General features: G+C 46.0%; 1 protein-coding gene across 2 annotated transcripts in view; it reads left to right on the forward strand.

Annotated features, from left to right (window-relative positions):
* LOC144147097 (E3 ubiquitin-protein ligase MIB2-like) overlaps positions 1 to 25,353 on the forward strand; it is an 82,938-nt gene that overhangs the window by 29,019 nt on the left and 28,566 nt on the right. For both annotated transcript variants that reach the window (XM_077679157.1, XM_077679156.1), the window contains exons 6-9: positions 5,859 to 6,053; positions 20,571 to 20,707; positions 21,596 to 21,703; positions 23,647 to 23,816. In XM_077679157.1, coding sequence (XP_077535283.1) covers positions 5,859 to 6,053; positions 20,571 to 20,707; positions 21,596 to 21,703; positions 23,647 to 23,816 — 610 coding nt within the window. The remainder of the gene's footprint in view (positions 1 to 5,858; positions 6,054 to 20,570; positions 20,708 to 21,595; positions 21,704 to 23,646; positions 23,817 to 25,353) is intronic.

Below are 25,353 nucleotides of genomic sequence, written 5' to 3' on the forward strand. Positions count from 1 at the left end.
TGTGGCTAGTAAAACTGTTTTACGTGCAGCGGAAAGCTCATGCTTTTGTTGCAAAGTGTGACGCCATTATCCCACCCTTTCGTGCGTGTTACTGGACATCGCAATTTAAACGCCGGTACTTCATAGTCTGTAATGTTCGTCACGCAGCAGGTATGCTTCTTATGGAAGGCTTTTTTTCTCGCAATTCCGGCGAAAAGAGGCGTCGTCTGCTCAGCGTAAGCGGGTTGCCGCGACACCTTTGGTTATTTAGCGCTTCTTGCAGCCCGCTTATATATATAGCGTTTTTACTGTGTTACCACGCTTCTCGGTAAAACGCGCTCCCATTAGGCCGACACGACAACGACACGACGGCGACGGCGACGCCGACTTCCGTCTTCTGAGACCACCTTGTCACACGACGCCGACCGCAGCGCAAACGCGTCGGCCGATGAAAAGTCCGCGTATTCTGTCTAGCTCGCCGAACGAAGGCAGAGGCAAAACTGCTCGGCCTACTGGTCGCAGGGAATCAATAGAGAAGCGCGAACTGCGCCCTGACAGCTTTGGTGCCGTAATAAACACCGCAATCTTTTCTTAGTTTCTAGAGTGTTGTAAATTTATTAAGGACCATGAAGAACATACAACTCAATCTTAGGCCTAATGTGATCCGTACTTTTGCTTACGAGGCTGCGGCCGTGGGCTTCGGCGATGAATGCCTTTCCCGAGAGCTGCCAACTGCGTATGCCTGTGCGACCGGCACTTTACCAAAAAATATATTGTCAGTTTTGTGCACACGAAGAGGTTGTGGAAGCTACTTTAGGTAACATTGAATCAATTTCAGCCTAGCTTTTAGCGCAAGGAGTAAAACAACAGTAGGGCAAGAACTATTTAAGTACGAAATCGCAGTCGCCGCCGGTTTCACGATTCTGCGTGGCCCTACCCTATGCGCGTGTTACAAATGCGATGTAGTGCGGGCAAGCTTCGTTTGCTAGGCGGTAAAGCCCTCCTCTCCAAACAAGCTATGACATGCAGGAGCGTTGTCGCCACGCGGGTTCTTGTTGCGGTGACTCAAGGCCACGGCAGCTGCAAAATAGCGAACAAACTGTTGTGCGTGTGGAGACTTGAAACGGCCAGCGGAAGCCGCGCGTCCCGATCTCGTCTTCCCTTTCTAACAGGCGTAACGTGCGTCGCTACATCCTGCATCATAAGACCGGGGAACAGTGTTGTGCATCTGTACTGTCTTCGAGCCGTGTGCAAAGTGATTTAAGCGTTGGCGCTTCGGGGTATAAATAAGCGTTTCATCCTAGCTCAAATTCATTCGAGCGACAGCATCGGGACCTCTGTTGCTCTTTTCGAGCCATGCTGTAAGCCCGCCCGAAAGGGTGCTGCCCGTGTATCGTCGCTGTTCATTTATTTCCATGCGGTAAACCAGTTAAGCTTTGTCTTCGGTTTGGTCGTCAGCACCAAGGCATATGCTTCTCACGCTACCACTACATGACCAAGACGCCGGAGTTCGGTTCGGAGACGCCTTCGCCAATGTAGCACCGGGCACATATTTGCAATTGCTTTTTCTGCCCGAATGTATGGGGTGGCTTAAGGGAACTGCACTGCGCAAGCGTTATTGAAGTAACGTTTAGTTTACCAGCCAGGAGTTCTTTAATTGGAGGAGCAAAGAATGATGCGACAAATGGTCCTTCGTCACGTTGTCAGGAGGCCTTCCTTTCTTAGAGTTCTTGTTTCCGTCACTGAGTAGCAGCTGAATAAAATCATTCTGTCACCAGTAGAGAACGGAACATAAGGCAAGAAAAATCAACTCTTAAGGCGCCTATAAGTGGCACAGAAACGCCTTATTTAAGTACATATAGGAATCAAAAATTCTAGTTTAGGCATACATAGGCCAAATTTGTATTTCCTTCAAGAGGGTGTTCTGGGACAAATTATTCACTAGCAATGGAAACAACGGTAAGATCTGGTGCCATGGGAAAGAAATTTTAGTTGCTTACTAAAATGTACCATAGAAGAATGACCATTATAACAGATTTATCTAAATCTAGGGGGATTTGGCAAAACAAGATTTTGAAAGCCATGAGAAACTAGCTGTGACAATATTTAATGGCATGAAGTTGTACATCCTGTGAGTCAATATTTTTATGCAAATAAAATAACACTCAGCGTCCACTGATGTTGCCGCAGCGTACTTGCACTTTGCAATGCTCCGCAAAATAATGCCTCCTGGAATAACAACATTTGCCGACCAGAGCCTTCGGAAGTTCTTTTAGCACATTCCGTATACAGAAACATTGTGTGATACTTTCAAGACAGATTTAATGTTTGGTATGGCTCGGTCAACCACCTGTCCTTCGGTGACGGCGGCAGACCGGTCACGTACCTTCGGAATAAGCTCAGCATTAGGATTTAGAGTCATGCCCAAGTCTACCGTGCTGAATTCTTTCTGCCCAGTGTGTGAAATAGGCACACAAATGTGCCATGTTACGCTCCACGGTACGGTCTGGACTGCAACGTCTGCGCTGCAACGCTTTTTTCTGCTCCAAATCTGTAAATAATCCGGAAGTGTTTATTGTAAAAACTTGCACTCTTAGTCACGTTCCCGCATGGAATAACGAGCTCGGGTGGAAGAGGCACATCGGTTACTGCTCCTAGACGACAAAATGAACCCCAAAGATGCAATCTCACAGCACTAATGAATTCCATGGATAGCGCTGTAAAGTACAGTAAATCCGGATGAAAAATGAGTCATCCGGTCCTTTGAAATTGGAAACCAAGCAAAGCAGCTTGGAGTAATGCCACTCAGTAGATATAGGGTCTTTATACCGATTCAGAACTTTAGACAGCACGCCAGAATATTTTAAACTAACCCTTAGAGCTAGATTGTAAACGAACTTGACGGTTACCCGACACGGCAGAAGACGGTTGTAGGGACCAGACTGAAAAAAGTGGTGAGACGCTGGTTCTATAACCCTTTCTGTCATTTCCCCTTCGTACTACGCGTGCTGAGTCTTGAAGGCTAGGGATGTTCGCGTGATCGGCTAATGGCTGTGCAGGTGTTTGCGGCGTCACATCGAAACTTTCGTGCGTCAGATGTACACGCGATATTCCCCCGATGTGGCGGGTTTAACTTTGGGAGGCACATGCTCGGTGTTGTGTTTATTCGTCTTGTTGATTCCTTGCTTGCTCGTTTTATTGCGTTAGCAAAGAGCAGGGACCGATCGGCAAAAGTTTTCGTCATCGAAACCCGGCCACTGTACGACAGACGAACATAAAACAATAGGTCCTGCTGGTACCCGGCGCCAGCGTACGCTGCGGTGTCGATGCGATCGGGCCTCTGGCGGCTTGGTTTATTTTCTCGGGGTATCCGCAGAACGAGGTAACAGGGGGTAGAGCACGTGTTTCCGCGACTCAGCGTGTTTGGCAAGGCACTTGAATTCTGCTTCCGAACAATGTGAGACAAACGCCGAGTTACAGGCTTCTCATTGGAGAACCGCTTTGGCGGAACGTGGACGCGAGAAACGTCAATAAATGGATATACAGTAAAGGCCGCCTATAACGAACAGCGCGAGAATCGTAAAGTAGTTCGATATAGCGAAAATTCGCCATAGAAACTGAAGCAAAAAAAACTTCCATGAGAGCAATGCCACCAACGGAGGCATGAGCTATTGATACCACTCTATCTCGGAAAGATAACAATAATTTATTGGGGTGGAAGAACTGCGTGAGTGTAGCCTGCTTTTTGGAGCGCGACGCGTTGCTGGTGGCTGTTTGCTCCACGGTATCTAAACAGTCGACAAGCGATGGCTTCGCTCGTGCTCGGAAGCGGTACTGAGTCCTCGGCATCGTCGACAGAGCGGAGGCAAGCATGGATGCGAGCGAATAACGGTGAACTCAGCAAACCGAGCAAGTGCGGGCAGCGAGTAGCGCGGACTTGAAGATCAGTAACACCGCAGCCCGCACCGCAGCGCCCAATGTGGAGCTTCGCGCGCCAAGAGCATGCATGCGTGGAGCTGGCCCACTCTGCCACAGCCGGTTTGTACGCGATAGAGCTCACGCGGGAGTGGCAAGCGACATCCGCGCCACCACTGCTCGCCGATGTATTCCGGGAAAGCCTGCCGCATGCCTAAGGAGGGCGAAAAATCTGGCGCGGGAGAGTTCGATATATCCATTGTGAGCAAAGCCGCGTTCGATATAAAAAGTTTAAAATACATGTAATTTCTACCAGACTTATACAAGAGTTCGATATAGGCAATAATTTGATATACCCGTGTTCGATATATCGGACTTTACTTATATCCACCAAAAAGGCATTTTTACGCGCTAAAGAGCCAATATAGACACTAAACTCAAAATAGGCACTTGCAAGCTCATGAAAGTATTACTTATAGTGTTTCATTACCTTTTGTTCATGCTTATTTGTTAAATAGTCTTGATACTGACTTTAGGAAAGAGACGCATTTCAACTTTAGTACTGGTCTTGCGTCATCAGCACACAGGATTACTTCCACGCAAGTGACATGAGTTAGTCATTTACGAAAAAATAAAATATACTTTACACAGAGCGTACTGGAACCATAATCTTCAAGTCTACCAAAGTTCATTGTTCGTCATATGTGGGTACAAATTGTTTCCAGTTTCCTCAATAACTTCGGAAGTATAACATTTCGTCAGCTTTGAACCTATTGGCAGCGCTTCCAGTGAGAATAAGCAACAAGGGTATAGCGGAACGAGTAAATAGGGCAAGCAAACTTTCCTCAAAGCTATCATGTCCAAATTTATTAACGTAACGGGAGGATAAAACGTTGTGCAAATCATAAAATATAAAACGACGATGCAACTTTAGAGGCTGGATAATTTCATGCACGCGAATCTGAAGCGAACGGCTCCTGCACGCGTCATGCTCAGATGGTAAAAGGAGATTATAAGGATGAAATGATGGTGATAAGGGGTAGTCAAACGCCCTTCAGAATGCTCTCAGGGATGTTTATTATGACATGTCAACATGAGGTGTGGCTGGACCTAAATTCTGCATGCTATTGGCAGCGTTGGGGTAAGTAAGGGAGAGAAATGGGGAGAAAAACGCAACAGGGCAGGAGATACGCAAGGAGAATGATACCCCGGCTACACTAGGGTCCGAATGTCATTTGAACCAAATGTCATTTGACTCAAATGGGGTGCTTCGAAGGCCATTCGGAATACGCCGTTCTACACTACAATTTCGATTGCATATGAAAGCTTCCACAATTTTCTCATCGCGCTGTAGTGCCGCTGTTGTCGCCCCATTCCGTTTTCGTGCAATAATAGAACAATCAACCATCAAATTTAGGAGCAGTCTAAGGCAGTAAAATGATATCAAATTAGAAGAGACCTCAGTTTTTTCTTTAATGTGGGGGCTGCTTGCGTAGTTTTATTTTATTTTTTGCAACTGAGCCACTGGTTTCGCGAGTATGAAAATTCAGTGTACTCGTTTCATATTTTAATTAAATGAGTTGCAAACAAAGTTCCACACACAAAAATATTTTTTTTTATTTTTTTAATGCCGATCGAAGACGCTGCGTGTGAGAGTGCTAGAAATGGCATCTGGAATCCCAAATGTATCTCTCGGTGCTAATTTGGCTCCAATGTCCTTTGAGCAGAATAGCAATTCATAACCTAGTGTACCAGCCCAACTTGGCATTTGAGTCAAATGACGTTTGATTCAAATGACATTTGGACGCTAGTGTAGCAAGGGTATTAACACCCAACGCGGTGAAATTTAACAGTTATCACTGTGATTATACCCTGCAGTTAAATTAAAGCTCATTTCACGATTGATGTCAAAGCGATAGCTCTGTTACAAAAATGAAGCAATCTGCTTTGGTGCTCAAACGCAGGTGGCGCGGGCAAGGTCGGCACGGTGGAGGACATCGGGGACTGGGACAAAACCACTGTGCGCAGCCAGGCCAGAGTCCGGTGGTCTGAAGGGAGGGCGCATAACTATCGCCTAGGCCTCCATGGCGCTGTGGACCTCAAGTGTACCGAGCCAGCTCCTGGAGGAAGTTTCTACAAGTACCACTTGCCTCTCATTGGTAACGTGAACTCCTGGAAGCTTGTCACGTCCCCACGTGTTTCGACCCAGAAAGCGAACCTTCGATAGTTTGAGATTTGGCTATACATCATTTGGTGTTCTGTGTTAAAGGGTAGCTGATGCTACTGAACGATTGCTGCTCAGAGTATTAGGGCAAGGGCGATGGAACATAACGGAAGAGGTGCTTCTTCTTTGGATGCTTTTAATTGATTAAGGCGGTGTTCATGAAGTCGTCACGGACCACCAATGTGCCAGTACGGCCACATTTTGATGTATTCAGAAGCAGAGATATTTTTCAGAGTTTACAGAACGCAAGCTGCATGGTTTTTTATCGGTAGGACATTTTTTGTTCCTACTTTTGGAGACGTTCCAAGTGTACTGGAGTTTTTGTTTGGCTTTTCCATACCTGCGAATAACAGCTTAGCTAGGTGGTACCGTTTTGTTAGTGTGGAGCCCAGAAAACAGGGCATGAGGAGAAAGAAACACCAACATTTTATGCTTTGATACCTGCTTGGCGTTTTCAGGCGGCGCAGTTTGGGTTAACACTATATGTCAATAAACAGGGAACAAACATTACCGCCACGATTTTGTGAATTCCCAGTGGTCCTGCTCTGAGCGGAGCCCCTTTTGAATTTATTTTCTCTACAATGAAGACACGCGCCTGTTGGAACCACCTTAACAGAATTACTAAGGAGGACAACCTAAAGAATTAAGGCTTCGTTGTTTTTAACAGTACCCGTATACGGCTAGAGGTATCCCATCGGAGCGCTACACACGGGGTCCACCGAATGGTGAGGTACTACTGCACGCAGGTGCAGTGCTTGGACGGCAGTTTTGGAGCGGCAACATTGGCAGTATGATTTAAAAATATCATGGCCCCACATTACCCCACGTACACGCATGTTCCGCATCGTATAACGCTTTTTAATTTTTTGCATTTACTTATACGTTTTGAGTTCAGAAGATACGTATGCTCTGCACTTCCAATATTATAACAACTGCATGTTTAACTTGACAAATTATGCTTGTATTTTCGAGATACCACGTATCACGACTTTTTCCGCTACCGACAGGTTACCTGCGACCACTTGCCAAACAAAGATGTTTGCAAGTCTCTAGCTGTTTGCTTTCTGAATCATGCATAGACTATCAAAACTGAGTAAACAAAAGTGAATATTTTAAGGCATAACGATAAAAAATTCTTTAAGTTCCATGTCGTGCCCTTTCCTCGTGAAGGGGATTAGGGCATTACCATCATCTCTTCTGATCGACTTCAACCTTCAGACGGCAGATATTATGTCGAAATTTTAAAGTACGTGCGCCTACGGTTTCTCGTGCACAGCAGTTTCGATTTCAGTTTCCTTTCCTTCCCCACAGGGGATACCTTCGATTAATTTATACAAAACATTTTGCCTATTTTACAGCAAAACTGTATACCTATGCCCCCCAACGGTTTCATCGCCGTGGGCGAAAACGCCATAGCGCCAAGGTCTATGACGCTGAGCAAATGCGTCAAGCTAATCAGGCAAACAGCATAAAGATAAGAGTTTCTTCAGAGAAACTGAAAAATAAGCACCGAAACCGTATTATGGATGATAAGGAGCCTGTGAACCATGAGACCGCGCCTCCCCCCTCTCCATGTGTTCCTGGTGGAGATTGTTGGCAAATTATCTTCCAAGGCTAGGCAGGACTAGTGTCACTCAATGCAGCAGTTCTTGCCCAAGACGCCAAGCGCATGCATCAGGCTAGGCAGGACCCAGTATTCGCCGCCAGAGAAGTCGAGCGCAGTGTCAGCGGATAAGGCATTAGAGTGGCGCCACTGAGGTATGTGAATTAGCGACAGCAGCCATTATGTCGTTTATCGGTGTTGCGAGATTGCCCCATCTACGCACTCGCCGTTGACTTCGACTGCGTCGTTTCCTCTCAACACTTCTGAAGATGCAGCAAAAGGATATCTTTGGACACACTTCTGCTGCTGAAATGCTGTTACAAGCGTTATCTTTGATTCGCGTTCGGAACAACGTCAGTTGCTCGCAGCCGCAGAGCAGAGAGGACAACCTAAATCTACCAGAGTTCAGAGACTAAAACGCTTTTACAACAAAACGGAGGTGCCCATGAATCGCCGCAGTGCAAACAAATGTCACATAATGCGAACTGACCAATTTTAACGGCGGCGGCGTGAAACAATAGGAGAAAAGAGTGGCGATACTTTGTACCCTTATCTAGTCACAGTAGCCGAACGCGAGAGACAAGCACGCCAAGACGACGGGGACCGTTTCATAAACCGCTCCATCGCCATTTGTAGTGATTTACAAGATCTTTGCTGGCAGCCACTTTCGCGGGCTGAGATGACGACCATTTGTTTTGGTATTTTACGGCGACTGATAGCTAGCGACACGTCATCAGGAGGCCGACACCTAATACAAATATAGCACAAGGAAACAGTCTACGGGCTTTCTTTCATAGCTTGCGTAAAGCAAAAGTTAAACACGAAGAATTACTTGGAGCGTCCTTAAGTACCATAGCCAGCTAGCCGTTTAACAGCGCAAGGATTAGGAATAATTGAAACACAATACTCATTCATCAGAAATACCACCCGCATTCGCGGATTCCGTTTACCGCCTGTACACGCAGTGTCGTAGCTGCCGCAGCAATTCTGCTGTGACGGCTGAAGGCTACAGATGACAACAGGGGAACTCACTGGTGAAGAACCTACCCGAAAGAAGGGCTTTCACTGTTCTGACATTGGAATATCATTTGAAACCCACTTCAGCTTTTTGGATGAGGGACACAAAGCTGAACGCAAGCGTAAACTGCACCTAAAGCCCACTTGTGGATCGCAATATCACGAAGCTGTCTAAAACTCGCATCTTTTGTTCTCTGAAATGCGGTAAGCAGATTGTCACTGCGTGCAATGAGCAAGCAAGAATCAACAGACAAGGACTGCCGCCGGCTGCCAAACTGATCCATGAATCCTACAAAATAATTGTTTGTGTAAAAATAATTGAATGAGTCAGCCGTCATTTCGTGAGCGAATACCGCTCAATTATGAACTACGATAGTGTTCTTATTCAAGAAAAGTGCATTTCCCCACTAGAAACCATAAAGATCATGACAGAGCGCGGAATTCAGAAGGGCAATTATTAACGGACCGATGAACCTAATGAAAACCGTAAGTGGAGGTGGCCATCAAAGTTTAAAGCGCCAGTATCGCCAATGGGAGGTATGGCCTCCGTTACATCCAGCGCCGGAATCTTCCACCAAACGAACGTGCTTCTAACTTGACTCAATTGCTGATTTCTCAGCGAGAGAACGTAATGAGACTTGTTTATTGAAAGTAAATAAAACTGCCTCGGCCGGTACTATGTACGTACAGCCGGCTTAATCCATTCTAAAATAAATAAAGTGGTCATACAGCAGGCGAGGGCAGGACCACGTATGGGTGGAGATAAAATATAGGGGGCTGCTACTTCAGCGACACCGCAGCCAGAAGAGCGGGCCCGGCGATGTTCCCCTCATCTTCCTTGGCCGTTAGCGGGGGGAGTTGGGTGAAATGGAGTGGGTAAGGAAAAGAGGGAGTGGCGATTCAGAATAGATTCCTTTTCTACTGGAGAGAATGGTGGTTATACAAACTCCTAGGACAGCTAAAGAACCTAGCAGCCTAGCCAATCTTCCCGCCTTTGGCTCATTTCTAATGAATACAAAGTTATAAAGGACTTCCCTATGTGCTGGCTTTGCTGCTATGCGGAGAGAGGTCATTCATTTCACTGTGGGCAAGTGGGATTTAGGCCTACGCTCGGCACAAACAACACGCTTTTGCAAATTTGCGGGGATACACTACAAACAACATACAGACAAAAAATACATATGCACTCTAAACGGAAATACTCCGGATAAGGAGTAAATGGCTTGTCCTCTAGCGCCCTCCGTATGCGCAGTTCTATTTATGCCCATAAGAGGGAGTATTTTAAAAACTCCTTTAACGGATTGACACTTTCCAGACATTTGGCGGAGTAATTTTTGCTAAAAATCTCTCCGCAGCAGAGAGCTTTTTGAGGCATTTTGCAGAGTAGTTCAGGATGTATATTACCCCGCTGACAAGCGGAATTTTTTTTCTGGCATTTAGCAGAGTATCTCATGCCATTCAGAACCCCTCCTTTCTCGCTCCCCCCCCCCCCCCCCCCCTTTTCATCCATTTTCTGAAATGGCGGGGCGCGCGGATTTGCCTCGGTTTAGAAGGTTACGACTTTCGTCAACGTTCCCAGAAAACGATGGGGTGATTTTCTCCCCTCGTGGCAGCGCAGCGGGCGACATTTGCTTGAAGCATCGCGTTCGCGGTGTGTTTACGGCGCATTTAGAGCTTTTGTGGCACTGGAAACTCGGGCATATAAACGAGGATGGAGGACTTTAGGCTGAGAAAGCAAATAAAAATAAATAATGTACCGCCGCTTTGTAGAAAAAGTGCTGTTTAAAAAAACGTAATATAAACGCTGCAAAAGATGGGGCTATTGCACAAAAGACTAGCTTCTATTTGGCCTACTCTTCTTTAGTTTGAAGCAAAGCACAGCTCTTGGAATATTCATTTATGAAGAATGAAGACGTTACGCTGTTCTCGTTTAGCAAATGATTGCTGCTAGACATAAACAGGTTCACTTTCACGCCACCACGACCGCGTCACCGTCCGCGCTGGTTGGATCTTTAAATCAAAATTGAAATTCCAGGCTTTGATAAACATCCCCGCGTTAGCTGATTATATCGACCATGCGCCTACCGAAGTGCCAAGTACAGGCCAGGAAGCCTGCCTACCGTTTTCGACCTCCACCTTGCTTTGCAAGATCACTTGTTTCACAGAGCAACACAAAAATGCGTCGACGACTACTACGCTAATTCTTGCTCCGATCGCCACTTGAAGCATCCTGTTAGGGCTTCCGTACGCGCACACCACCACATTCCACCACCGATAAGCTAACGCGCGCACCAAACAATTCGTCGGGAACAGACTTGGCTGATCTTGCTGATCCATTCCTTTCATGTATGCCAGTTAAGCGGCAAGGTCGTCAATTTTCGGAAAATACACGCGACAGTCCACGTTTTCTATATCGGAGCTCGCTCTCTCGCTGCACGTCCTCCGACAGCAGCGGCCATTGACGACTGCCCTTTCGTTCACGCCGGGATCTTGCGAGAAGCTCGTCTGTTAACTCCGCTCATAGACGGAGGTTTTCCGGGCATGAATCTACTAAGCCGGAGTTTTTTTTTTTTTTTGTGCCTTACGCCGTCCTTGGTCGGAGCAACGGTATGTTATCAAATCAAATCAAATCAAATCAAATCAAATCAAATCAAATCAAATCAAATCAAATGAAAATTTATTTTCAACAATACAATGTTGAAGGTCACCCTGGCATAAAAGCTGCTAGACGTAGCTTGACGGGGCCAGGGGGCCCAATATAAACGTCAATGACATGCATTCATACAGTGATAATTAAAAACAACAAAATTTGTACAATCATGTGATATACCAAGTCTATCTAAAAAAACATCTGTGTAAAAGCTGTGTACAAGCAACAGAATTTGCAACAATCGCGTCGTGTTTACGCCGTTACTTGATTGAAGGACTGTATAGACGTATAGTGCTTTAGACACTTCGCAGTACGGAGTAAACTATGTCCTGCTTTAGGATCTACCGGAACATAAACAAAAAAATGACGCGCTATCCGGCTTGTTTTCATTTACTCTAGGGTTGTCGGCATTGACTTCCGAAAAGTATTTTCAGTTTTGCTCCCCAGCATGGTATTCTTATGAGGATGAAGCAATTTGCAAAAAGGGACGCCTGTTCAGCTTTGTCGAGACCTTCCTCAAAAACAGGACAAGAGGAGGTCACTGTATTATTCAGGATGTTTGCTAGGGCACCAACGCGTCTAAGAATTGCGAACCTTTACACCCCTGCGATAGTTCTCGGGCCTCTCAAAAACCATCCCTTGGCTTTTAACCATGTACCTGAACTTTGAGAGCATAGAGCAAAGGCTTCCTTAAAAAGTAAAGGGTAAAGCAAGCACTAGGGCTGTTTTTAGATTTTCCAACGGCATTCGACCATCCCAATCATCAACTCTTGCTACACAAACTTCAGCGCTGAGGCTTTCGACGGAATGCGGCATCGATCACGTCACAATTGCACCACCGTATACAAATAGTCACCATAGATTCTTGCCTTTCTGATAATTTTCCAGTAACGAGTGCAGTACCTCAAGATAGCGTTTTAGGTCCCTTCCTCTTTATATATATTTTGAACTATAAGCTCCTATGCTAAATTTATTATCTACGCATACGCTACAAGCGTATTTGTAATCGGCAAAATAAGCAATGACCTCATTCAGGAAGCATAGGTTACGCTGAATAAATAAATCACTGTGCTTTTTAAAATGTTTTAACAATAAACACCACCAAAACAAAAGCAAGGTTATCCCAAAGCAAGGGTAAAAAGGTCATAATTGACCTACCCGGCCTGTAGAACTCAATGCCAATTTAACCCGTACCTACGTTTAAGGCACTCGGTCAACTCGGTGTTGTCTGTAATGAAAATCTTCCTTGGGACGTGCACGTACACACGGTGGTCACTAATCTATCTCAGTTAATAGTACTCGTTCAACGTTACCGATGTATACTGCCGCAAAAAATACGCTGAGTTATAATTCATTATTCTCCTACAGAATTACTTATTGTCATTCCGTTTGAGGGGCCACAACTCAAGCAAACCTTCAGAAAATTTTGCTGCCACAAAGAAGTTTTAAAGAATTGTATAAAGCATCAGCAGCCACATTTCACATTCAACAAATGTTCTTTAAATAGGATTTAATTCCACTTGAAACGCAATATAAGTACCGGATTTGTAGAACACCCAAACAGAATTTTCATAGTTAGTATAGTTTTTGGCAACCTTGCTCAACCCTCATTTAACTGCCCCTATCAACACTACTCGACATAGCGAACCATGGCGAGTTAGAACATATAAAACTTCACATGGACGACAAATGATTGAAAACAGTGCCAAAGGTACTTAACTGGCTTTATAGTCGAAACATTAACTTAACAAGGTTAGATTCAAAGAAATACGTGGCGTTATAGGCAATTCCTGTGACATTAATATGTAAGACTGCATTCTTTATTTTGCTGCATTCATACGCTGCATTCTTCATTTTGGTGTTTCTGGTTGTGTTCTCTGAATTTTCTGTATATTTGGTTATTTTTCCGTATCATACGCTTGACTGCTTTACGCCATTGCCTGATTTGTACTTTTGTGAATTTATTACTGCTGCAGTGATTGTTTTAGCACTGCTTTATTTATTGCTGTATTTATTGTAGTGACTTTTTTTTGCTGAGCTGTTCTGACACTGCTGCACGATGCCACCTGTGGGAGCGTGGGGCTTTGTCAAGTTGTTCTTGAGACAACTTCATCGCGCTTTCAGTGTCTATCTGCGATGTATCTAATTTCAGGGATGTATCTAATATGACGCGAATAAATCAGCCTGAAACTTCACACAAATAGAAATCAAGATCATCTCTTCAACCTTATGGACTCTAAACACGTTTACAGGGATGGTTTGGAAACGAGTACGTATCTCGCGCACCATTGGCCCGGTACAATCTGTAAGAGGAGTAAACGGAATCGTATGAGGCTGATTCCACCACGACCGTTCGCAGTCTCAAACTTTAAGCCATTGTTCGCACATGCAGGCATATCGCCGAAAAACAACGAACAAGAATTAAGATCTTATACAATGTATATACATATATATATATATATATATATATATATATATATATATATAAACTGCATCGAGTCCTCTTGGCCCAGTTGAAGGACCACCACCAGGGGGCCAAGGCGGGCGAATGCGCTCCACGTCGGCTCTGCTTTCGGCCACCAGAGCAACAATTTTCGCCCAAAAGCCGGCTAGAATCCACGCCAACAGAGAGAACTCTCCCTGCGAAACCTGCTGACACCAGATTTAGCTCGGTGAGCCACCTTTTTTGGAATTCCGCGAGCACCGAAACCTCACAACGGTGGCGGCCCTGTTAGCCCTAACATAAGGCCTAGCCACAACCGGGGAACCAAGCGAGGATGTTGCTACCACCAGATCCCGAAGACGGGGAAACGGACCAAAGCAAACCTCCCGACGAAACCGCGACGCCTCCGGAAACCCCAAAGAACCCGTTATACGAATGGCACACCGTCGTGAATGGGAAATACATCCCGGTCAGCAAGCTCAACACGTCCAACGCGGGAGCCGTTATGAGGTCTAGCCGGCAGCCACTACTACCGCGAGACGAACACAAAGTCATCATACGACCACGCAACGGCCTACAACTAAATGCTATCGGAACGGTAGCACTAGCGAGGGCGCTGAGCAAAACGGTGCAAGCACCGAAAGAAATTTCACGTGCCTGGACAGCCATCATTGAGCCAAACCAAAACATTGGCATTGTAAGCACACCACACGCTCAAGCGGCCTTATACCTGAAAAACCTCTGAGCTGTCGACATCAATGGGCAAATGTGTGAAGTAACCGCCTATCTGGCGGCTCCAGACAACTCAATTAAGGTAGTTATTCACCAGGTTCTACCAGGGACCACAGAAGAAGAGCTCCGAGAGCAGATAAGGGCGGACGGATATAACGTCATCCAAGCGAGAATGCTCGGGCGCTCCACTTCAGCAGTGATCACATTCGAGGGCAAAACTCTGCCCAACCACATCTGCTACTGGGGTGGTTACGTCCGATGCTACTCCTACAGAAGATCCACCCTTGTATGCCACGTGTGCAGGAAGATGGGACATCGGGCGGATGTTTGCCCGAACTCATCAGAGGAAGCATGCGGTGACTGTGGAGAAAAACACAAACCTCAACAGCTGTGCACTCCTAAATGCGCCATCAGTCAAGGCTAACACTCAACGGGGTCCAAGGCCTGCAACCAGCAATACAGACCGCCTGTAAAACCGAAACAAACCACTGACGACAAGACTTCAACCACCGGCACCCGGAAAACAGGACAGGAGACAGAAACTGGACAACGACACCGGTCCAGGTCTAAAACAAGCAAACCAGCCAACCCATCATCCACCACAGCAGCACCAGGGCCGGCCCAGGATGGAGACAACGGACGGCGAGCCGGATACAGACCAAGATCCCCGTCAGGGACCAGGCACGGCCCGAAGGCGGACCAAGGGCAGCGATCATCATCGGTAAGCTGGGCAGAACGCCTCATCTCCACTGCTCCCAAGAATGATGCCAACAAAAACGAGCCAACTTTAAGACAAATTGTAGCAGAAATCAAACAACTCAAAAGCGAACTGCAGCAAACCATAGACTTTAACAAGCAATTACTAAAGAAAAACGAACAACTTAGGGCACAGCTTATGACTAAACCGAACCATCATCAACCACAACCCATCACACCAACCTTGCCCCCCTCATCCCAACAAAACCAATCCATAGAAATCCCACTTGTTGCCCAACCTCACACACCAGCCGTGCCAACCTCATCCACACGAACACCACACATGGAAATCCCGCTTAATACCCAACCTCAAACCCCAGCTGTTCTTGACCCTGTCTTTGTGGCACAGAGTTTCCACGAGTTCAGAGAGAAAATCCAACAGTTGTTCGTCCTGTATAAACGCATCATGGACAAACTGAATGAGAACGAGGACCAAAAAAGAAGGAAACTCAAATCCCCGAACGAAAACAATATGAAAACCGAAACGGATTAACATGATGGGCAAACGTAAAAAAAGAACGGAAGTAAAGATGTTCCACATATGGCAGTGGCATTGCAGGGGCATCAGACAAAAACGAAGCGCCCTCTCGCTTTATGCCCAAACAAACGCTAAACCCCCCGACATTATCTTTTTACAGGAAAACAATGCCGAAGTGTCGATAACTGGATTCCAGTCTTTTCCAGGGACATATCCCACCAAAGTCATTACTCTCGTAAAGAAAACGCACACAGCAATTGAGCACCATATCGACTCAGCAGGTATCGCCCACGCACTAATCGAAATTCTTCCCGGAAACAAAGGCCAACCCAGGACGTGGATACTTAACCTTTATAGCCCCCCTATTCATAAAAAACTACAAAATACACCAATTACTGACGGCTACAGCCAAAATAGCAAATAAAGACCCCCTAATTGTATTAGGGGACTTCAATGCCGCACACCCTCACTGGGGATATTCCAAACAATGCAGTAAGGGAAGGAAGATGTATGAAGCAGCCAGTAAACTCAATCTGACACTGCATACCAATCCCAAATACCCAACCAGAATGGGAACGAGTGTAACCAGGGATACGTGTCCCGATATTACCTTCACTGAAACGTAACTCAGGTCAGCTGGGAAAACACGGAGGAAAACCTCGGTAGCGACCATCACATACTAATCACTAGCATAGAGAAAACAGCACCTAAACGAAAGATCCGAACTAACAAAATCACCGACTGGGACGCTGTCCGTAAGGATAGATCCACGGATAGTGAACCCATACGGGACATACAGGAGTGGACAATGCAACTAATCTCGGACGTAAAAAAGCACACCAGAGAGATCGTGGGTACAGAAGACATCCCAGCAGTTGACAAACGACTACTCCATCTGTGGGATGTATGCAGGAGCCTGAAGAAGAGATGGAAAAGGCAAAGACACAACAGGAAGCTCAAAATTAAAATAGTGGAGATAACAGCGAAAGCAAATCAATACGCGAGAGAACTAAACAACCAAAACTGGGCAAACATGTGCAACAACCTACCAGGTACGCTGCACTTCTCTCGAACCTGAGCACCACTTAACCAACTAGCAGACCCAGTACAAGGCAGCCAGCAACAAAAACACAATGTAAACAAGGTTATACACAATTTCCCGGGAAGACAGGAACAACTAAAAACAGCACTCGTGGACAAATATCTCAGAAATCCCACACGGACTGGGCCGCAAGCCTACACGTACAGCGTCGACGCCAACCCAACCCTAGACAGGCCAATTACGGAAGCGGATATTAGAAGGGCCCTTACTAAGATAACAAAGAGCACCACACCCGGCAAAGACAGAATAACCTACAAATACTTGAAAAACCTAGACGAAAGATCTATAGGAGCTCTCGCAAACTACTACAATAGCCACTGGGAGCAAGGAACACTGCCACCGGAATGGAAGCACGCATAAATGATTCCTCTCCCCAAACCGGGCAAAACATTGTCAATAGGTAACATGAGGCCAATATCGCTAACCTCCTGTGTAGGTAAGATAATGGAACATGTAGTCCTGGATAGACTGCAGAACTACATAGAGACTAACCACCTGTTCCCTACCACAACATACGGTTTCAGGCCAAAGTTGTCAACCCAGAATATTTTACTCCAAATAAAGGAACAAGTTTTAGATGCAGCTTCTCGTGTAAATCAAGCGGTCATCATGGTCCTTGATTTAAAAGGCGCATTCCACAATATCACCCACCAAACAGTTTTATCCAACCTTAACGACCTAAACTGTGGAGTTAGAATATTTAACTATGTGCGTTCTTTCTTAGCTTAGAGGACCGGACGGTCACGATAGGAATTGGGGATATACGCACAGACACGCACAAAGCCCTGAATAAAGGCACACCACAGGGCTCGGTGATATATCCAATGCTTTTTAACGTAGCAATGCACAAGCTTCCAGAAGCCCTAAACAAAATCCCCAATATCTGTCATGCAATATACGCCGATGATATAACCATATGAACAACCACGGGGTCAGACCGAGAAAAGCAAGAAGCCCTACAAACAGCAGTAACGGCCGTGCAAAAGCATGCCTCCCAGTGCGGACTACAATGCTCGGTGGAAAAATCAGTTACTCCAAATCCTCAAATGAACACCGGGAAAAACATTCGTACCACCCACTCCGATGACAATCAAAATAGATGGGAAACCTATCCCAACAGTAAAGACGCTAAAAGTGCTGGGGCTAAGACTACAGCAGGACAATGGCTGCGTAACAGCCCTAAACCATTTAATGAAACAAATAGAACAAACACTACAAATTATCAACCGAGTGACCAACAGAAGACACGGGAGGAAAACAGGCGACATTATAAAAATTGTCAATGCTCTCATAATCTCACGAGTCGCATACTCAGCTCCATTCTTATGTTTACCAGCCACTAACATCAAAACACTCAGCACAGCACTTAGGCAATCAAAATGGCGCTAGGATTACCCCAATGGACGTCGACACAGAAATTAAATGAACTAGGAATTAGCAATACAGTTGAAGAAATACTCGAGGCACATAGAATAGGCCAGTTTGAGAGGTTAAAAACCAGCCACACTGGCAGGGAAACCCTAAAGCGACTGGGCAACCATGTACATGACACCATGCACGCAGCCACCCAGGAGATTCCTGATTGCATATCCAGGGCCCTGAAAGTAGCACCCATACCTAAAAACATGAACCCTACACTCCACTACGGCAGAAGGTTGGAGAGATGCCGTAATATCGAAGAATATATGGGAATTCATCGTACACGTGGTACATAGATCCTGCCATTATGAGTACCGGTGGCGTAGCCGCCATCTGTGCACACAACCCAATTCAGCAATGCACCATAACTGCTAGCGCGCGGACATCATCACCTATTGAAGCAGAAGAAGCGGCAATCGCTTTAGCTATCATTTCAGGTCAGTAGGATGCACGAATGAACATTGTTTATTACTCCCAAAACGTCTCCAGGCAGTGGGCGAGAGGGCGCATCTGCAAAACAGCCCACAGATTAGCAATCGGCTACAAATAAAATACCGCATTTACCCGATTCTAACGCACCCCCGATTCTAACGCGCACCCAATTTTCCTGGCAAAAAAACCAAAAAAACTTGCACCTTCGATTGTAACGCGCACGGGACTTTGTGACCCAGAGAAACGAATGCGAGAGAAACGGGCGGTTTATTTCCCGAAGTAATCTCACTCATCTCGCTCCTCGTCGCTCTCTGCTCACCACAACATCTCGTCTTCGGTGCCTTCAAGCGCGTTCGGGATGCCACACTTCTGAACGAACGTTCAACCATGGTCGATGGGATCGTGGCCCACACCTCGCACTCCCGTCCCGAGAGCTTCTCGAGAGGTGCACGCTTCAGCCGACCGCTCGTTTTGAACGCGTGGGAGCCGCTGCTGCCATTGCTGTTATCAAGCGCGCAAATGAAACGATTTAACAATTTGTGTGAACACCGATAGAAAAGCCTAGACGCCTAGGCTTGCTGCGTCCGGAAAATCGTTGCTAAAAGCTTTGGCACCATCTTGAGATGGCGATGGTTGGGATGAAATTACCGCTGTTTCGGCAGTTTCGGTTTTGTATCCGATTCTAAAGCGCATGCGATTTTTGGCGTATTTTTTGGAAAAAAAGTGCGCGTTAAAATCGGGTAAATACGGTAATCCAATCAAAATCATATGGGCCCCTGGCCATGAAACTCTAGAGGGCAATCAACAGGCTCACGCCTGGGCTCGCGCCTCCCTTCCCCGAGCTGACAGCCCCCAAGCAGAGTTTCCTGTTCCTGTTATGCCCCCATATTCAGAAATTCTAAGCTACTACAAAGCAACCCCAATTAAATTCCCACATGCTCATCCCAAGTTGCAAAGACAGGATCAAACAGCACTCCGCTCAATACAAACGAACACCTTCCCTCACCTCTCCCGTCTACACAAACTGTACCCAACCCAATACCCGAAGCTGTGCCCCAAGTGCAACCAAGTAGCCACCCTCTACCATACGGCAGCAGGGTGGCACAAAATTCACAAACCCCCTCTAACAGAGGAGCAGTGGAGTGAGGCACTGTCTAGCGCCGACTACGACGAGCAGTGCCGAACGATCGCCAGAGCAGCCACCGGCGCCCTGGAGACTGGAGCCCTGGACTAGAGGCACCCACCACGTCCAACTACCCAACACACATAATAAAGTTATTTCTCTCTCTCTCTCTTGGCCCAGTTTAGTGAGCCTGGTTTGTGGAAGTGGGGTGGTCTTCAGCATCGTTCCCATTATGGCATACTGGAGGCCCCTAGCTCGAATGTCACCCAGACGAAATGTTTAAAACCCTTATTATACCCCATAATGTGGCTGTTTTTATTCTTTGCGCTATCGCCTTTTATGTTCAATCCGTCGGCGGCTTTTTGTGTTATGCTTCGATTATTTTTATAGCAATTTGTGCTATATGAAAGCCGATTTTGTTAATACCAATTTAATACTGCGTTCGCATTATAACCACATTTAGCTTTAACATCGGCGTACAATTATTATAGTGACCATTGCACGATCAACGCTTACGTGCATAGGTATCTGGTTGGGGAATTTTAATGCATTGTCGTCGCTCTTGTAGCAACATAATAAAACTTCACCCGAAGGTTTCAACCTAAAAGCTCCTTCTACTTATTACCACAACCGATGCATTATACATACTGTACCGTGAGCAATCAAGGTGACATCCAAGTTTTCCTATTTACTGCAGCACCAGTTGATTTGATCCGAACAGAAGTCGGAAAGTCTGGATTTCGCATGGGTGAACTAGTTTCTGTCAAGCTGGAGCCTAAGGAGTTTGAGCGACTTCAACAAGACCATGGAGGTTGGCATTATGGGATGAAGCAGGTACGATCTGTCGTGCTTAATCTTTACTGTGCATATTTGGGCGGTATGCTGCATGCATTACTTTTATTTGAAAGACACATACAAAAGGCCAACAGGTGTTACAAAATGTAATTGCCCTGATCGACGTCAAAGTCTGTTCGAGTACCACGCACTTACAGAACAATGTTGGAGTTCTTGAACCAGTCGCAAACAATTGTAGGCTGTGTTAATATTAGAAAAGGCGAAATTTTTGAATTCATCGCTTCAGTGCCACATGTGTCAGCTGACCATATGCTCGCCGGAAAATTCAAATTCGCTAGTGTACATTGGTTGCCTTTATGACACTGCGGACGTTCGGTAACTTTGTGTGGAGTGTTCTCGTATCTAAAAGATCACATAAAATCTTATGCAATAGGGCTAGTTAAAAAGAGGCTATAAATGTTTGGAGATGCATCTAGTCGGGCAAAATCTTGGTTGAAATTTGTTTTTTTACCATGGGTACTGCGATGAATTATGTGCAGCGACCTAAGCGCGTTTTCAAATTAGCTTGCAATTTTGCAGATGGGTTTTGCGACGCGACATATTTTTTAAACGTTACGCCATGGTTGTATTTGCTTGCAATTTTTTATAAACGTATAACAAGTTTTCAAACGCATCTGAATTCACCCAGTTGTATGAACGTTGGTTTGAAATGCATAACCAAGAGCTCATATTCGTTCACATAGGTTTTTGCAATGTGGTGGCACGAAAGCCAGTGATCCTTCTTTAATCGCCAGCTAACCCTGCCTCCTTTGCTTTTACACTACATGTATATTTAGCGTTTGTGACGTAAGACGTTTAATCTAGGATTTTATCAGTAGAACCAGATACAGTTTTTGTCACTTTTGTGTTTCTGATTGTTTCTTCCAGTATATCAATCAAGTGGGCACAGTTCAGAACGACACCCCGAAGGGTGATGTCCGGGTCAAGTTTGGCGAAGCTATAAAGCTGACCATCAATCCAGTGGCACTCACAAGGGTAATCCCGTTTTTTTTAACTCACAATGAACTTGTTGTAGCGTGTTGACAAAAGCATCAAATTCATAATCCAATGACAAACCAGTGGATACGTGCAGAGTTTTGGCGCCAGAAATATATTTTGTCTGTAAATTGATGATCATGTTTTTCACCATCAGAGTACCGCATCAAAGAATACAAAATGCGTGATTCGACTCTTTCGAATGCTCTTCAGTCGCACGCTTCCTTCGAGCCTGGCGACTATGTACGGGTGTGGACTCCCAACCGACGTACAGGGCTAAGCGAGAAACTTATCAAACGCTATTTTGGCCCCTGCAGAGTTTTGAAAGAGATCAGTTAGGTCACGTATGGAGGAACTCCACAAGACGGTTTTTCAACCAAGCGTCGCTATCGGCGCTCGGACGTAGTACCCGTAGTACACATGAACCCTTATTTTGTTCGACTGTGTCGCACCAAAAATGGTTCGCTGTTTCTCTCACCACACTTTTACCTCAGCATGGTGACGATGATTCCCGTAGCGGAGGAAAACTGCCACGTGCTTTATATATCAGGGCACTCTTCTGTTGAGGCTACGCAGCGAAGACGGTGTGGCAGAAGAAACAAAATCGTCGACATGGGATCGCGCGCTGCTTCATGGAACCCGTTTCTCGAGATATTTTAGGCTAAATAAACCTTTCACTGTAGCTTTTGCTTTGTCAGACACTCAGTGAAGTCTGAGGTTACCCTTCGCGCGTACTTGCTGAACGCTAAAATATGCGATAACAGTGTTTAAATGATGGCATTGATGAAAGGCGTGTTTGACCATAAATGTACGGTAGGTGTAGGACGATATCTGCTCCGTTGAGTCGGTGGAGGTTTCTTCTGAAGCCATTCAAGTTGGTACTTGACGCAATGGTAGAGTGTAGCATTTGGAGATTGTTGTCTTTATTTACGCAATAACCACTTCCACAGAACATATACCAGAAAGGGTGAGGGCCCCCTTCCTGGGATTAGCTAGAATAATTCGGAGCCAGCCGAGCGGAGGCTGGGAAGCAAGCGCCGGAAGAGGATGGTGGCTTGATGGGAATACTGAAGGGCCTCGAACGAAGCGGAAAAGTAGACTGTACATACCCCTCAAGCTGAACGCCGACGCGCTGCAGAATATAATTACAAAGAAAAGATAATCACGAGCCGGCCATAGTCATCCATGGAGGAGCACACTTAATTATAAGAGTGCACACTCAAAGGCGGGCCAAACACACGTGGAAGCACAACTCCCGAGAAGATGCACACCATTGGCAGGAGCACGCCGCAACAACTGAACGACATGAGCAGAACAAGACCGGCAAAAGGTGCGAGTAACGGGTAATAATGATGTTTGCAGGTAACCTGTGTACATTAAGAGATGCGGGACAGTATTTTAGAAGGGATATCCATATGGGTAGGTTTTCATACATTCTCAGTGACCGCGCACATGAAAACTACCAGCGGCTTCTGTGAAGAGTCAAAGCAAATCAGTATGGGATGTGCTGTTATCCGGCGTAGCCTGATTCAAACAAAGAAATCCATCAAGGGGGCGTGAGGCATTAACGATAATATAAAATCTCGCGAGAGCAAAACCCCGTCATAGCTACAGCTTCGCTGAGTTCCAACTTCGCCTCGTTGAACGGCTCTAAGCTTTTCCTGTGTGTTTGCATGTCATAGTAAACGTATGTGCGCGTCATTGCTTCTTTTCACTGGTGTACGCTTGCACAAAGCCACCTCTGTGCGTAAACGGAGAGCTTTTTCTTGATAGTGGGTTAATCAAACCATGTATTTGTGCCCGCACAGGTCTCGATAACGCTACGACTGCCTTCAACGGCCGACATGCACAGAATTGGTGATTCATCAAGCGTGCGATTATGCGGTGTCAACCGGTAGCATACTCTTGTGATACGAAAAAGCTACAGGAATGTTTAAATGCAGGTGTCAAGGCAAGGGGACCCCATGGATGACGATAAGCCAATACGATCAACACTGCAACATGCCTGTTTCGTTGGCGACGAGGACAGCGTGAAGAGACTGGCCTCAGAAGGAGCGGATCTAGAGGAGGAGGATGAAAATGGGGACAAGCCGATTCACTTTGCTGCTTACGGGTAAGCCCGCTGATGACATTTTCTTTTATGAAAAAAAAAATACAAGAAGATACAGCTGTGAAGTGGTGTCATATATGACGGGCTAGAAATAATTCGATGCTGTAGCGAATGCAAGGAAAACATTTCACCATCTTCCCGTAGGGGAACCCTGAGTAGTATGCGTAGAAGCCATGGGGTCGACTCCAATTCGATCGCAGCGATGCGGGAGGAGAATGAGGGGAGCGGAGCGCGCGCGCGCGCGTCATTTATACCGTGGAGCTACAGTGGCGCCCCCAGCGGAGTATGCAGCGGCTACCGTCGCGTCTCTAACCCTAAGCTGCTTCGCATTATCGCGTGCGGAGCCGCAGGTTTTGCCATTTGTTGCGCAATCCCGGAGAGGAGAGGAACTTCGGAGAGGGGAGGAGGAATGCCGGAGAGGAGAGGAGTGTCGGAGAGGAGAGCAGAAATGCCTCGCATACTACTCCGGGTTCCACTACGGGAAGATGACGATGGTGGTTGAACGCGAAGCTATCTCGTGACGGATTCTTTGGTTGGCCAATCCCTGGGGGCATCCTGCCACAATCATCATCAGAGGTGCCCGGCCAGGCATGCGCAGTGGAGGTACCGACGGCGGACAACGATAACAAGGGATGGAGGGACACAGCCCTGAGCATGAGATGCTTCGCACCTAAAAAATTGGTACACATGTTTAAGAGCCTTGCGTCAACATTCCCGCTGCGAATTTTTTCTTGAAACTACATGATACTCAGTACTGGGATTTTGCGAAGATTCGTGAACAACTAATGCTTTCAGTTATACAAGAAAAAGCCAAACAAAACGCGCTTGTTCTTTATCTTAGAAACCTCTGCGCTTGTTCTTTATCTCGAAACCTCTCTGGAAACACTTCGTTACGATGTATTCGGAAGAGTGTGCTTGTTGCTTCCTTTCCCTATATTTTGAGCTGTGTCTCCATGAAATGAAGGGCGTTGTGCCTTCTCGTGTTTCCCACAACCAGTATGCTGTTGTTTTCTCTAAAATGCTGTGGCTGGAAGATGTATAGTGGCGCGGCATCCTTGTTGTGGCATGGTGCCAGTATATCACAGTACACCGCTTTTCCTGTTCCTTTCTTCCTGTGTCCTTCGTTTCTTCGCGGTGTACAAATATTACGACGTACTGCTCCCCACTCGTGCGATATAGCACATCGTTACAATGCTCGTATGAAACCTAGGCGTCACTTCGCCATATATTTTGCGAAATCTTCCATGACGTAGCAGTTGCTTTCATCAGGAAGGGATAAAGCCCCTTCGGCGTCATGTGTGCAAGCTATAAAGCTATAAGGCATACAAAAGTTAATTTTCAAGGATATTGAAGAATGATAAATTCTTGCTGTTTGTCATTATACGATAATAATCGAGGGGGCTGCGTGATTCAGAAAGCATACTGCATGCGGTAAATGATAAACAAATGCAATTTCTTTTGTATCTTGCTACACTCAACGTTGTATAATATACAAACTGTATGTTATATGCTTCGTAGGCTGATTTACATAAGAAATTAT

This window comes from Haemaphysalis longicornis, unplaced genomic scaffold (assembly GCF_048455015.1).
Source record: "Haemaphysalis longicornis isolate Haplotype H1 unplaced genomic scaffold, Haemaphysalis longicornis Haplotype H1 scaffold_7, whole genome shotgun sequence".
Classification (NCBI taxonomy): Eukaryota; Metazoa; Arthropoda; class Arachnida; order Ixodida; family Ixodidae; genus Haemaphysalis; species Haemaphysalis longicornis.